This window comes from Clytia hemisphaerica, unplaced genomic scaffold, assembly GCF_902728285.1.
Source record: "Clytia hemisphaerica strain Z4C2 unplaced genomic scaffold, Clytia hemisphaerica genome assembly, whole genome shotgun sequence".
NCBI classification, from domain to species: Eukaryota; Metazoa; Cnidaria; class Hydrozoa; order Leptothecata; family Clytiidae; genus Clytia; species Clytia hemisphaerica.
This window is the reverse complement of record NW_027104025.1, coordinates 149,155-164,579: the sequence shown is the minus strand read 5'-3', so window position 1 is coordinate 164,579 and position 15,425 is coordinate 149,155. Positions and strand designations below refer to the sequence as shown.

General features: G+C 33.3%; 3 protein-coding genes across 4 annotated transcripts in view; 1 reads left to right on the top strand and 2 right to left on the bottom strand.

Moving 5' to 3' along the window:
- The first annotated feature begins 206 nt into the window (after positions 1 to 206).
- On the top strand, positions 207 to 8,249 carry LOC136811588 (WD repeat-containing protein 82-like). The gene is made up of 9 exons (XM_067068217.1): positions 207 to 416; positions 827 to 924; positions 1,137 to 1,203; positions 1,361 to 1,460; positions 1,741 to 1,857; positions 3,243 to 3,401; positions 3,687 to 3,762; positions 5,254 to 5,396; positions 7,701 to 8,249. Exons 1-9 carry the CDS (start codon positions 256 to 258, stop codon positions 7,737 to 7,739), a joined length of 960 nt encoding a protein of 319 aa, XP_066924318.1. The 5' UTR covers positions 207 to 255; the 3' UTR covers positions 7,740 to 8,249.
- Positions 8,193 to 9,039, bottom strand: LOC136811589 (type I iodothyronine deiodinase-like). The gene has a single exon (XM_067068218.1). It carries the CDS (start codon positions 8,969 to 8,971, stop codon positions 8,351 to 8,353), a length of 621 nt encoding a protein of 206 aa, XP_066924319.1. The 5' UTR covers positions 8,972 to 9,039; the 3' UTR covers positions 8,193 to 8,350.
- Positions 9,040 to 10,214: 1,175 nt separating this feature from the next.
- LOC136811586 (cytoplasmic polyadenylation element-binding protein-like) overlaps positions 10,215 to 15,425 on the bottom strand; it is a 35,768-nt gene continuing 30,557 nt past the window's right edge. For both annotated transcript variants that reach the window (XM_067068214.1, XM_067068215.1), the window contains 4 exons: positions 14,903 to 15,030; positions 14,603 to 14,717; positions 13,901 to 13,984; positions 10,215 to 12,903 (listed from right to left, as the gene is read on the bottom strand). In XM_067068214.1, coding sequence (XP_066924315.1) covers positions 12,617 to 12,903; positions 13,901 to 13,984; positions 14,603 to 14,717; positions 14,903 to 15,030 — 614 coding nt within the window. In that variant the 3' untranslated portion in view covers positions 10,215 to 12,616. The remainder of the gene's footprint in view (positions 12,904 to 13,900; positions 13,985 to 14,602; positions 14,718 to 14,902; positions 15,031 to 15,425) is intronic.

Genomic DNA, 15,425 nt, shown 5'->3' with positions numbered 1-15,425 from the left:
AGGCATCAATAATAGAAAAATATTCAAATGTGTTCAATTCATTGCTTCAAATGCTTCAAAAATTAACTTTACCACAAACATTCGAAGAACAGTAATTTTCATTGTCTATGTATACTTATACTAAGAGTGGGTGTCTTTCAAGTTGGTGTGATATGATTTCCTAGCATTCTTTTATAATATTTGATATTTTCTTTCTATTTTCTTCTGCAGATAAACTAAAAAAAACAAAATAAAAAAAAGTTAAAAAACAGAAAGATGAGACTCACAGACAACGTTATCCGTGCTTTCAAACCAGCCAAGATTTTTCGTGACAACACAGACAGGATAAACCACATCGATTACACTTCCAACGGTGAAACATTGATCACAAGTAGCGATGATGACTCCATCACCCTTTACGATTGTTTTGATGGAAAGTAAGATTTTATTTTAACATCATCAATTGTCATTATTGACATGCTGATGAAGTCACGTAAAAATGATGAAAATTTCAAGTTAAAAGTGGTTGCTTCATTTTTCTGTCTTATCAATTTGCTGCTTCTAAACTTCAGAATTTTCTATCATTATGAGAAGATCTTACTAGTAGAAGTAGTAAAATAATTTTTTTCTTTTTTTAAACAAACGTTCTTATTGGCGGTCATACTTTTCTTAAAAGAACTGAATGAAAACGGAATTTTGATCGGATCGTATCGCTTTGTCATTGGATTGTCCGTATTTTAGAGTGAGTTCTGTTACAATTATCCCTGGCCTAAAATCTCAGGTTGGCAGCAATATCATGTATATAGAATTCATTCTTTCAAATAAATGTGTTTCTCTCCTTTTTTAGACAGAAGAAGACATCAAATAGCAAGAAATATGGAGTATCGCTCATTCAATTCACTCACGCATCAAACACTGTTATACACACCTCAACCAAAGTCGACGGTAATAGATCTCGTTAATTTCTTAGGTTTTATTTTATTAATAAAATTTGTTTTTAAAAAGCTATTTGGACGATATACCATCTATGTTTATAACACTTCCTAAATAAAACACGCATAGATTCGTATTCGTATCGTACTCCGAGTACGAAAAAATTAAGAAATGGGATTAAGATTTACAGATTTAGTTGTCATTTTTCACTTTCATCTATTTAGATACCATTCGATACTTGTCACTGCACGATAACAAATATCTGCGCTATTTCTCTGGACATACCAAAACGTAAGTATTGGCATACAAATCTCCATAAAATTTGATTGCATTGAGTCTTGTCTAACATGAGATTTACGAATTAATTGATGTTGTTTCTTGACCTTCTCCATAGCCTTTGTTGACTGCTCTGTCAAGCGAAATAAATATTTCTCAATATTTGTTTCAGTGTTGTCTCCCTTCACATGTCACCTGTAGATGATAGCTTCATATCCGGTTCACTGGATCGTACCATCAGATTGTGGGATCTTCGCTCCAACAACTGTCAGGTAACTACTTTCGAAAAAAATAAGTAACCATATTTTACTTTTGTTGCTTAAAGATTTATCTTCGATCAAGTTTATCGCTCATTCCATTCGAATAAATTGAGATTCCAAATTAATACAATTTTGTAGTTCAATCGTTCTTTTATTTCTTCGAAAATCTCTGATCAACGTGTGTGTCCATGCAAAAAAATTTCAAAGAAAATCGTCTAAAAATTATCGACCTTTAGTCATCATAATAAAAGACAGACAATAATTTCGTTTGTATTTGTGTTTTGTTATTCAGGGTTTGATGCATGTGAGCAGTCGACCGGTGACATCTTTTGATCCTGAAGGTCTCATCTTTGCCGCTGGTGTTGATGCTGAAATCATCCGTCTCTATGATCTAAGAACGTTTGATAAGGTTGGTATTTCCCTCAATCTTACAAGTGTGAATAGTTTGATAAAAATATTTCGTTTAATCATTCTTTGCCACGGCATGACGTCACAATTGGGGAAAACAGAACACTTACTAAAGATAATTATGTGTAATCATCAAACAAAATCTTTTAGTGAGTTAAACCATAGTGTTTGTTTTCCCCTCGCAATACCTTAACCCTATTCGGCCTAGGGGGGGGGGCTCTTTCTGTTCGGAGGTCAAACTATTGGTAATAGCTCCTGAAATAATAGAGCTTTTGCCGTGAAATTTTCTGTAAATTCCCAACTTTCATTTTGCTTCAAATTAAAAAAAAAATTGACACTTAGATATTTTCACACCTTGAGCATGATGACATTTGTGACAGTAAGGTGTCACAAAAGTTGACACTTTTGCAATACAAATTTATTTTTAATGTCAAATTATATCGTTTAAACCGTAATTTATTGAATATTCAGGATAAAATAAGCATTTTAAACTCAGGCAACTTTTCTCCAAAGCCTTTGTTAGAATACAATATCTATTTATAAGAACAAAGGAAATTTTCGGTTTTTGCTCACTTTGGGCATGATGAGTGACGTCATCAAAATTTTTTTGTCAAAAGTTACCTTACGTGACAAGGATCTTGTGTGCCAAATTTCATCCAAAAAGACCCATTAGATCAAAAGTTAAGGGGTGGTACAGGAAAAGCCCCCTCCCCTAATTCTGAACCGCCCCTAAAAGCCTAGGTTGAATAAGATTAAAGGAAGAAATTTTGGCGGAAAGAAAATTTGGCGGATTTGGCGGTTCCCGCCAAAATTTATTATTTCCTTCATCCGCCAAATTAAATTCCCGCCAAATTTATTTTATTTAACGCATTCCCCAAGTTGGTGCTATTTCAGGCCTTAAAACAGGTTTTTTTACTTATTTGATATAGATTTTGGCCAAAAATATCCTGCAACCGCCAAATTTAATTCCCGCCAAATTTAATTTTTCCAGCCATCCACCAAAGTAAATTCCCTCTGAAAAATTTTTTTCGACCATCCGCCAAATTAAATTCCCGCCAAAATTTCTTCCTTTAAGGTAATTAAATTAAAAGATGTCACATGACTTTCCGTGGCAAAGAATCATCGTCATCATTGAGAACGTTTTGGACCCTTTTTGGTTCTTGGATAGAACCTATATTCTCTGATTGGCACTCCTTTCTGATGCCCAAAGTTTCAAGCTTTCAAAGAAAAAGCTCTATTCACCACCAAAATCCCCATAGTTCAAAACCACTCCCTATCTCGACTAGTCCATAATCACGTTACGAAGGTTATGACTTATTAAATGTCTACCCTACTTTTGATTAATGAAGTAAATATGAAAATCTTTCTTCATTCCGAAATTTAAAGGGTCCATTCGCTACATTCAATCTACCGCAAGCAGACAATGGCGTTGAACTTTCTAGTATCAAGTTCAGTAACGACGGTAAAAAGATATTGGTCTCAACAACATCAGGATTGGTGTATCTGTTAGATGCTTTCCAAGGCAATCTTCTTCATACGTTTATGGTAAGATAGTTTGGTGTATTTTTGGTGTCGCTTGCTTAGAAGTTTCATTTACCTAGAAGTATGTGGTATGTGGTTCAGAACCTGGAATTTTCCGGTTAATTTTTAAGTTAAATCCTCACATGTGTGCTTAGTGAATAACCTGGGATCTTATCTGAATTTTAATAAAAAGTACCTGGAACTTTCGGGTTATATGTGAGTTTATACACTGTTGTTGAATTTTTTTTCAAATTTGAAAATTGTATTTGTTCGTGTTGTTGTGCCACATTGTATTTTGCGTACTTTTAGGGTCTCTCTACACCAGGAAGCGGTGCTGTTTTCTTGGAAGTATCCTTTTCTCCAGATTCACAATACGTTTTGTCAGGTTAGAAAAACTTCGTGTATACATAGCTCTTCTCTGTGCTGATTACTATAATCCATACAAACTTGAATTAAATATTGCCACCACCTTGTAAATCTTCAAAATAATGCTTGTACATATTTTTACAACGAATTAATAGTCTTTTCCAAGAAACCAAGGAATTAGCAGTTAATCTATACACCCCCCCCCCAAAAAAAAAGCTGAATTAAAAGTGATTGGGCTCCAGGTTACCTGCTTCTAATAGCGTTTGATGTCTTCTAAAGACATTTTACGCCTTTCCACACTGGTGAACTCAAACCTGATTCAATTTATTGGACCTACCCCGGTGGGGTAGAGGTCCTATAAATTAACCGATGTCCGTCCGTTCGTTCGTTCGTTCGTCCGTCCGTCTGTTACCAGCTTTTCTCAGGATTGGCTCATTAGTTTTTTCTGATTTTTGGCACAATGATGCAAAATGGTAATGCCCAAAATGTGACGGAGCCCGATTTTCGAAAAAAAATCATTTCCGGCCGAAAATGCCGGAAATATGCCGGAAAAACCGGTTTTTTGGCATTTTCTCGAGATTTCATCATTACTTTTATCAGATTTTTTGCACAAAGATGCGTATTAGCAATGCCTAAAACATGGCAGAGTCCGATTTTTGAGAAAAATTCTTTTCCGGCCGAAAATGCCGGAAATATGCCGGAAATCGCCGTTTTTGCAGATTTTCATCGGACTTTTTCCTTATATTTCGTTGTTTTTTCACACAAAAACATTATTAATAGCAATGTCCACGATTAAGCATGGTTCAATTGTCGATAAAACTGATTTTTGAAGCCGGAACTTTCTAAAAATCGCCGGAACAGCCGATTTTCTCCGGAAAAACGGTATTTCTTGAATTTCTCGAGCTGTACTTTATATTTTTTTATGAAATTTTGCACACTGATGGAAAATGACAATACCTAAAAAGTGACGGAGCCCGATTTTCGAAAAACATTTTTTTCCGGCCGAAAGTGCCGGAAACATGCCGGAAAAACTGTTTTTTTGGCATTTTCTCGAGATTTTATCATTAGTTTTTTCTGATTTTTTGCTCTAAGATGCGTATTAATATTGCCCAAAACATGGCTGAGTTCGATTTTTGAGAAATTTTTTTTTCCGGTTGAAAATGCCGGAAATCGCCGTTTTTGCAGATTTTCATTAGATTTTTTCCTTGTATTTCTATGTTTTTGACACAAAAACATTATTGATAACAATGCTCACCATCAAGCATGATTCAATTGTCAATAAAACTGATTTTTGCGACCAGAACTTTCTATTAATTTTTTCCCTACAACCCTTCCCTCTCCCCTTATCAAGAATCAATGATGAATTTATTGCGTTATGCATTTTCGCTAAACGCTATGTTTTCTGAATGATTTTTTTTCATTTTTCTCCTTGCATTGCTATCTAACTTTCATCATCAGGTAGGTCCATTCAGCATGTTGCTTGTTTTGTTTTTGCTCCCATCATCTCTAGGTTCATCGAACGGCAAGATCTACGTGTGGTCATCGGACAGCGGTAAACGGATAACCGTGCTGGATGGTATGCACCCTGGAAGCACGCAATGTGTTGCTTTCAACCCCAAATACATGATGTTCGCTTCTAGCTGCTCTAACCTTGTAAGTGTACCTTTCGACATAATTTGCTTTAGGACTATTTTCTAACACAACAAATCAATGATGAAATAAGAAAATTAGATTTGAATTTTGGTGTTTTTCAAGAAGGGGCTGGGAAATTTTCGAGAATGTCTCTATTGTCTGTCACTATCAGTATGTTGGGCAAATTCGGGGGAATAAAGAAATTGAGGCAAGAGATATGATACTTTCTCTTTTTCACTCTTCAAAACAAAAGACATACAATCTAAAGTCCTACTGCATAGAACAAATATTTATCATGTCCAATTGACATTTATATTGTAAAAATGTATATTTTTTTGATTAAAGTAAAACCAAAGAGCGTTAAATATTTCTAATGTAAACCAAAAACAGAAATTGAATGTGTAATATTTCGTTAAGAAAACTAAGCATTTTCATTCAGCCATTTTTCAAGTTTATTCAAGTCATACCCGACTGGGCCTATGCCTCCATCATACACCACTTTCCCATTCTGGATCCCATACAAACGATCTGGGAGAGCAGCGTATGCCTTGTTAGCTTCGTTCGTCATGAAGTCAACCAGCATTGGACAGTACTCTTTCAGTTTGGTTGGAGCAGATTCGATCATCATTTCAGCTGCTTGGATTCGTTCCTCCAACTTTGTTTGTTGTTTGATTTGTGGTATGTGAGGAAGATCTTCGTTCAAATCGACCGGGTGTGCTTCTGTGATATAAATCATGACAAAGTCAGCTCTATCTTTGAAGTGTTCACTAAGTCCGGCCAGGCGTTTAAGAACACCAACTAGCGGGAATCAGGTGATATTTCCAAAAGTCAATACTAAAGGCCGGTATTGGCGTTGGAAATCTAGTATTTTCTTCTCTGTTTCGTCCTGTAGATCATACACTTTGACGCTGGGTGCCTCTTTGTTGATGAATGCTTCTCTACGAGCGTCCGCTAACGCGATTCTGAAGCGTTTTAAAGTTTGTTGTGGTCTGCCAAGAAAGTGATGTGTTTTGTTTTTGTCAAAGATGTAAACTATTTTATGGTAGAGTGTTGTCAAAATCAACATTGGTAGGGTGATGAGATATGTTTTGAGTGTGCGGACCCATTGTTGTGGGTCGTCATAACTCTGTATGTAGTTTATAGTCCAACTTGTTTCTAAGGTGAATAACATTTTAACACTCGCACGAACCACTAAACCATTTCTTTTGTCCCTCCTTGTCAACTTCTTCCTCGCTGAGTAAAAAGCAAAGGCTGAATAAAATAAACGATTATTTTCAACGAAATAAAAAATGCGGACTAACGTCTCTTGATTGAAAAGAAATTATACTACATAAATCAAAGTATTGACATTTGGTAATTACCATTTACATTTGGTTATTTTTAATGTTATATAGATAGATTCTTCACATTGCCAATGTTGTAGAATCTTATATTGTGATACTGTGTGTTAGTTTTCATCGTCACAAGACAATAAACCGTAAAGCTTAGATTACTTTTTGGACATACCCCGGTGGAGGTCCTATAAATTAACCCGTATTTGTTCGTGCGTTCGTATGTTAGTTACAAGCTTTTCTCAAGATTGGCTCATTCAAATTTTCTGATTTTTGGCACAAAGGTACATGACTCCCTCGAAGGTGACGGAGCCCAATTTTCGAGAAAAAAAACGGCTAAAAACGGTTTTTTTGGACTTTGTGAAAAATCGGACCATTAGTTTTCTCTGATTTTTTTTGCATGAAAGTAGGGTACCATCAGAGGTAAAACATGGCTTAAGCAGATTTTTGCAAAAAAAATTTTCGGCTCAAAAAACGCAACTTTATCTATAAGAATACTATTAATAAGCATACATCAATGTTCTTAGCCGAATTAGTCAATTTTTGATGAGACAGATGTTTTTCTGCTCATAAAGGCTAACTTTTGAAGAATATGTGTGTTTAGACATGAAGTTTTGGTTGCAAGACGTGTTTTTATAGAAAAAGTGACCAAATTCGATATTTTGTTATAAGCCTATTATTATTACTATTATTACCAATTACTTAGTTATTAGCTTTTCTCGAGATTGGCTCTTTCATTCTTTATGATTTTTTTGCACAAAGATGCATAACTATAAACCCTCGAATGTGACGGAGCTCGATTTTCGATTTTCTAAACGTGTTTTTTATAAGAAATAAACGACGAATTTTAATATATCGTCACTATTTGTGTTCTGAATGATTGTTTAATGGTCACGCTCACGTAAATATCAATTATATATGTGTTAAATGCATAACCAGGTAGGTCCATTAAAGTATCGCTTGTTTGTCATTTATTTGCTCTTTTTATCTACAGGCATTTTGGATACCAGATTTGAACGAAGTTGACAAATAACCTTCAGACCCAGAAAAACAATCGCGCAACACCGTTGAAAACAAAATGGTTAACAGGAGAAATGACCATAATTGGACCTTCGAATTGGCGAAAATGAAATATTTGTTCCTATTGAGATAAGTTTACTCATTCTCAGCAACCAAACCATGAACTATAAAATCCAAAGAGACTATAATACACAGACATCTACTTGAAAACGTCAACTTGAACTGATTTGTGTCGTCCGTATATTTTGCACTATAAGGAAGCAACTCCTTGGTGCTGCAGACATCATTTGTCTGACCACATTGTATAACTTGACGTGCAGGTTACTCTCCGGAGTTTACGAAAACCTGTTATTTTGTCGAAGTTTACCGAAGAATGTAGATATTTACTATGCCCTTCAATGTTACAAATTTTATTGGGATTTTTATAAAAGGAAAGGTAAGGGTTTGGAAACTTGTGTATAAAATATTGATTTTTTGGAAATTTTTTTATTGAATAAAAAAAAACTGATACAAAGTAAAAACATGAATTTAGCTCTTCCCTATTTACAAAGCACTTGAAATCATGCTCTACCGATACAAATTTGACGACAGATCAATCATAAGCTTTTGTACGTATGAAAAATTTTATGAATTTTGCTTCAACCAGCTTTCTAGTTTGTCAAGATTATAACCATAAGGTCCTTGTCCTCCATCATACACCACTTTCCCATTCTGAATCACATACAGACGATCTGGGAGAGCAGCGTATGCCTTGTTAGCTTCGTTCGTCATGAAGTCAACCAGCATTGGACAGTTCTCATTCAGTTTGATTGGACTCATTTCGAATAATTTTTTAGCTGCTTTTATTCTTTCACTCATCTCTGTCTGTTGTGTGATTTGTGGGATATAAGTTGTATATTCATTATCCTCCACAGGGTGCGCTTCTTGTATGTAGACTGTCACAAAGTCGACTCTCCCTTTAAAACTCTCACATAGAACAGCAAGACGATCGAGAACAGCTAAGAACGGGGGTCATGTACAATTTCCAAAATTCAAAACCAAAGGTCGAGATTGACGTTGAAAATCGAATAATTTCTTCTCCATCTTACTGGCAAGATTGTATATTGGAACGTTAGGTGCGTCTTTGTAGAGAAATGCTTTTCTGCGAGCATCTAACAAAGACACTTTTAATCTTTTTGTGATGAAACGATATGTACCAAGGAACTTCATTCTCTCATGGATAGACAATGTGAAAGGTACACTCATTTTCTGATTCTTTGCTTTTTGTTCTTCAGTAGCGTACTCTCGGGTACCTAATAGCCGGGGGGTTTGGAATAAGCAGGGGGGTTGGAAAAAATCGAAAAACTTAATAAGCGGGGGGGTTGGAATAAAAATGTCCTGGGTGGAAAGTTTTTGAAAAGTAGGCTAATACAGCAGAATTAGGACAAAAGAGGGAACTTTCAAAAATATTTTTCCAAAAATTAATAAGCGGGGGGGTTGGAATAAGAATGTCCTGGGTGGAAAATTTTCGAAAAATTAATTAGCGGGGGGGACGGCTATTAGGTACCCGAGAGTAAGTGACCATTGGATAACCAGCCAATATTTGCATCATTTTCTCCAATTTGGCAGGATTTAGGACGTACAACACTCGCAATTTGATTGCCGTAAAAATTAGCCATGGTAGTGTGATGAGATATGTTTTGAGCACACGTAACCATTCTTGTGGGTCGTTGAAAGTCTGCACCATTTTGCTTTTCAAAGCCGTTTATCTCTTACTCCGTCATTTTTCTTTGCTGCCAAACGTGTTGCCTTAATACGTACTTCAAATGGTTTTCTCTTTAATCACTTTTTTACGCAGCACAAAACTTAATTTGCTGCAAATTACGAGGTATAATTATTGCTGCACTGCAATTAACAGAGATAAATTAAATACTAATCAAAGATGTTAATCATTAGTTTCATTTAACAAAGAAAATCAACTTTGTTATTCTGTAGTAAAAAGGATTATCTCCATCCATTGTCACGTTTTGATTTTTTGTATTTTTAAAGCAAACTGATTCTTAAATTTCACAGGAAAACTAATTCAGGCAAACTAATTCTTGTATTTTTAAGGCAAACACATGGTGTTGTATTTTCAAAGGAAAACATTTCAAAATAAATTCTTGTATTTTTCAAGGACAACAACTCATACCAATTTTCAAAGAAAAAGGCATTGCAAACTAATTAATGTATTTTTGAAAGGAAAACAGATTTATTTTCAAAGGAAAAAGGTATAATGGCGAAAGCCGATAATGTATTTTCAAAGGAAAGGTATTGATATATTTTCAAAGGAAAAAGACAAAGGAAAGGTATTGATGTATTTTCAAAGGAAAATAACAAAGAAAGGTAATAATGTATTTTCAAAGGAAAAAGGGAAAGTAAAGGTAATAACGTATTTTCAAAGGAAAAAGGAAAAGTAAAGGTAATCATGTATTTTCAAAGGAAAAAAGACAAGTAAGAGACTGATGTATTATCTTTTCTCTCGGTGTTGATATTTTTCGTTGATTATAATGTGATAAACAATAATTGTACTAAACGCTTGTATCATATCTAATAGTTTACAAGAATAAAAAACCATACAATACTACTAATACTAAATCTTCACAGTTTTCGATAAAAAAGTGATCTTTGAAAAAAATAAAGATAAACTAAATCAGAGAAACAAGAACATTATATACAAAAAGATTTTTATCGATTTCTGTCCAAAGAGCCAAGGGCAATTTTTCGCAATTTTTCCAGTGACAAAAAATCTCAAAATATTTTGGAATTCAATCAAACAATAAACTTTCAGTTTTTTATTAAATTTTCTTCGATGGATAATATTTTTCACAGGAAAAACATTTTTAAGAAGCAAAGAATTCCTTAGACATACAGATAAGAGCTTTTAAACACATTAAAAACTAATTTTAAAAACATGATTCATTTTAATACATTGTTAAAAACAAGTTGGCAAAGTTATTTTGGAAGCTTTTAGGACTTAAAATTTTCATCATATTATAAAAACCTTTTTTTGACCCCAATTTTTGGTCCTAAAAGCTATTCAACACTAACTTTGCCAGTGCAAAACAAAAAAAATATTGAATTTGATAAAATAATATTGTCTGAGAAAAACTTTTACAAAAAAAGCGAAAATAAAACATCACTTCTGATTGAACAGGCTAAAAATGAAAAAAAAAATGCCAAGAGTTTTTAAAGGATAAAAGAAAATAATTCTTGTTTTTACCAAATAATACTTATTTTGAATTTTTAAAAATAATTAAAGGCTAATAAAAAATTATTTTAAGCGACTTTTTTTCGGACAAAATCCTAGTCACCAAAACAAATAAGTATATATGTATAAGTTACCTTATTAAAAAACTTTGTCAGGATCTCTTAAAATGCAAAAAAATAATAACATTGATAAAATTGCTTAAAATTAGAACAAAAAATATTAGCAAAAAATATTTTTCATTTAAATGTACTTATGCAAAAAATGAAAAAAATAAAATAAAATGATAAAACTAAAATTGATACAATAACTGCAAAGTTTGGCAAATTTTATACAAAGAAAATTCTTTAAAAAAGGTAGGTCTAAACAAAACAATTAGGTCAATGAGTGAGCCTCACGCTGGGAGAGGTAGAAGCGCCTCAAGAAAAGTTTTCTAAAAAACAGGATCTTGAAACTCATACCCATCGAAAGGTCCTACCCTTTACATAATTGTTTTGTTTCATTTTTTTGGGTGTAATAATTTTTCATAATTTTTTTGAAACAAAAAAAACAGTAATATCAATAAGATGTTCTAATTACATGAATATAAATAAATAAGAATTATGACAAAAAATCTTTTGGGTTTGAAGTATATTATATTCAACTTCAGGTAAACTTCTATAGTAACAATAATAAGGATAGGTTTAAAAACAACAGCAAAGATTTTCTTCAATTCTTTAAATTTCTTAAAAAAATGTTTTGAGTGAGTGATAGTTTGGTGTTATCTGAAAGTTGACAATTTTCCAAGACATCCCTGTATCATTTACTGAGTTATTAGTGATACAGAACAACTATTTTATTGAGAACTGTGCAATAAAAGAGAGTTGGCCTCTACAGAAATTACAAAAAATAAAAATTTCCAAATTGAAAACTCTGGAAGATTTATTAAAGATTGTAATTAAAATTTTCAAATTCTGCCAACAACTATCTGTCAACAAAACATTTACTTTTAAAAGGAAAAAACTAATATATTTTTTATGTATCTATTCGTTATAAAGGGCGACATTGCAAATATATAATATGAACATTTAAGAAGTAGTCCACCCCAAGTTGTCGCATGCACTATCCATTTAATAGTCCTAGAATTATTTTCAGTGCATAAGACAACTTGGTTTAGAGTACCTAAAAAATCTTAAAAACACTAAAAAAAATTTATATATAAAAATAGCTTGCAATAACAAGTGATTTCACACTAAATGACAAGATATACTGATAATCAAAAAAATGTCTAAAATCAATTTTTGAGTTAAAGCGTTTGACACACGACGACAAGAACAGTTAAGGCTGAGTACACACTGAATTCCAAAATCGTGAATGAATAAGATTTACTTTATGAAAAATAAAATGAAAAAATACATTAAAATAGGGAGAGAAAAGGCATAAGATTTTAAACAAATAAAAAAAATAAACTAAAATTCTCAAAAAAATTTAGAAGGGGTTATATAAGGTGTGACTAAAAATACCTTTTTTTGAAGGGGAAAACTTTCTCTCTTTACCATTAAAAAAAGTCAGGAACTAAAAAAAATTCATGCGTTTTAGCCGTATGGTTTAATTTAAAACACTCCAACAAAAACAGCCAAGTAGCCAGTGGGTCAGTCGAACTCAATGAAAAGACCTTTATACCTTTAGGAAGAATCTGAATTCTTGCTATGTCTCGTCAAAGGTCGATGCATCCTCAGATTATCAATGGAGTGATGCCATGACCAACACGAATGACAAAAATATTTGAAGCATTCCACTGAGCGACAGAAAAACGGACCAGGATTGAATTGACATTGACTGCACATTGCATCTTCAAGATAAGGGTCTATTTGCACTTTCTTTGTGAATTTGGGTGAGCGAATTTCAATGAATGATGCTTGGACTGCTTTCATGAAACTTCGATTGTTGTTGAAGGTCACTCGCCCTGAACCTGTTGAAGAAATAGAAGTAGTTAAAGGACTTGTCTTAAATTTATGTTGGGGAAGACAAAGAGCCACGGCATGGAATTAGGATGCACCGATTGTATGATTTTAAAATATTTAAAATTTAGGAATTCAAGCCTGTATTATTTCAATGTGAGATTGATTTAGATTTTTCTAATTTAGTGTGCTATGTAGGTCTAATCTCGTTCAATTATTCCTACCTACAGAATTAAATACATTTTTCCTAATTTTCCTAATCTTTCCTAATCCTCTCAGAAAGCTATCGTTGGCACCAAATTTCTTTCCTATGGTGGCAAGAGCTATTTAAGCATTGAAACAGCAAAAGGTATTAGCCTCCTGGTGTTTTAATCACGAACAAAGTAAAAAAAAAGAATGCTTAAGCATATAATAGCATTTATCCTCAATCAGTAATGCGGTAATGATTTAACTTCTAACAACGTGTAGGCACATTTTCATTCAGACAAAACAGACTTATTATTGTATTGGATAGCATGAAGCCTTTTATAGATTATCCAGCCATTTCTTACAAAGCTAATGACGGGAATTTGATCCTTTCTACCGTTGTTCATTTACCCTTCACTTAGCTCTTAGCTTACTGTCGTTTTCTCCTGTTTAAGTTAATGACTTTCGTTTTCTATTTACGGCAAGATTAGTCAGAGCAAATGTCCATTATTGAAAAATCCATGGCGACTCCGAACTAAGTTAATCAATACCCATAACTCAAAAACCGATATTTTAAGCTACCCCTTTTGGTCACAGAAATACGTTTACCGAAACGTTTCAAAATACAATGAGATGTATTACTCGAAAAGGTCGGCTATTTGAATCGACATGATGGGAAGCAAAAACTATAAAATTTTAGTGATTTGGGGTTCGGGGATCCAAGTTTAGAAAAAACACTGTTTCAGCGTACAGCTAACGTTTTTTGGATGTATTATGGACGTATCAGCTTAGCATTTGTGTTATAAGTACTCAACAACTTACCGATAGGGTATTTGTGTTTGTCAGTGTCAATACCGGAGTATACAACTCCGTCGAACAAGTCATTCATAATTTGACATAGTGCTTCTATAAACAATACCAAAAAAAAAAAAGAAAAGTTAAAATGAAGATCTGCTTACATTTTAGATCAAATATCCGGAAGAAGAATTCGCGGGGCAATTATGCAGTGAAACAAGATTAGAGGTGAAAAAATGGAAAAATGTTTCTATGAAAGGGTTGAAAAGTTTTTACTGCAAGAAAACAATTTCAAGAGAAATCGTTATTAGAAAGGCATTAACTTGTACAAGCTTAGCAATGGGGTGCTAAATCGGCTAATAGGTTTAATCTGGGAAACCATATACTAATGAATGATACTTGATTTTGAATCTCTATTCAATGACCCATTGAATAAAGATTCGACTTTTATTATCGGGCGAAACAATAGATTGGGGGTTTAGGATTTTACTTTAAAACAGTATATTATAAGATAGGATATAAGATTTTCAACAGAGAAATTAATGATAGAAAAAAGTGCCTTTTAAGCTTATTGAAATGTAATGAAATTCAAATACTGGTTTGACCAATAGGCATCATCGAAAGATCTTTACATTTATTTGATATCTGTTAATTAGTACCATTCATCTCACCATCATTGGAAGTTTACATAAATTGACCTACATTGAGTCTAGAACAATAGAAACGTACCTGCATTGATCATGCCATGTAGTCCACCAACGAAAACAGTTCGACTTGAATCTAATCGTTGGGATGAAGTGCGTACAAAGTTGCTATCAGATAAAACCCAAGGAATGGCTTGCACCTAAATTAAAAAAACAACAATGACTTAATATAACTGAAGTCTAATTGTCAAAAGCAATTCGCGGAGTTAGCATTATGCTATGAACCTAAGAATGTCAGAGATGATATTTCATCCAATTTTTCATAAGCTAACAAAAGTGCTTTCATAAACAAATGGCAATCCAAATAAAATCTATATTATCGTACCTCTTTGCATCGCATACGTCGGCTGGAGATTTTATAATACCAATCACCACCATTGGAGAAATCGTGCGTACAATTTGCCAATAGATTCTTCACTGATTTCTCAGATTCGAACAACAAATAAACATAACCTAAAAAATATTTAAAAAAATGAATTAGTGGGAAAATTGAAGAAAACATGATGGCAAAGGTTTTCATAACCAAGCGAGAAAGTCAAGCTTATAGGGGATCTTGTTTTTAAAATGGATTGATACTTGTTACATAGTAACAACATTCTCAAAATATTTCTCAATTACACCAATTATTTCTGGCACGACGACAAGAAAAATTGACGACAATTTTTCAAAAAAGAACGGACAAAAATAATGACGTAATAAAAATCTAGCTTCCCCTCGGTATCTCAAAATAAACAAGGCTATGTAAAACAGACGGCAAATTTCTTTTTTAACGACGTTGTATTTTGATTGAGTAAGCGGGAAGGAAAGATTTTGAGATTTCTTTCTAGAAATGTAATGATAAATCATAT

Bases quoted from the DNA above. Each gene is read 5' to 3' on its own strand.
- LOC136811588 (XM_067068217.1), top strand. From the start codon at position 256: ATGAGACTCACAGACAACGTTATCCGTGCTTTCAAACCAGCCAAGATT. The intron at 925-1,136 runs GTAATAGATCTC...TCATCTATTTAG, and splicing joins CACCTCAACCAAAGTCGACG to ATACCATTCGATACTTGTCA. The intron at 3,402-3,686 runs GTAAGATAGTTT...GCGTACTTTTAG, and splicing joins ATCTTCTTCATACGTTTATG to GGTCTCTCTACACCAGGAAG.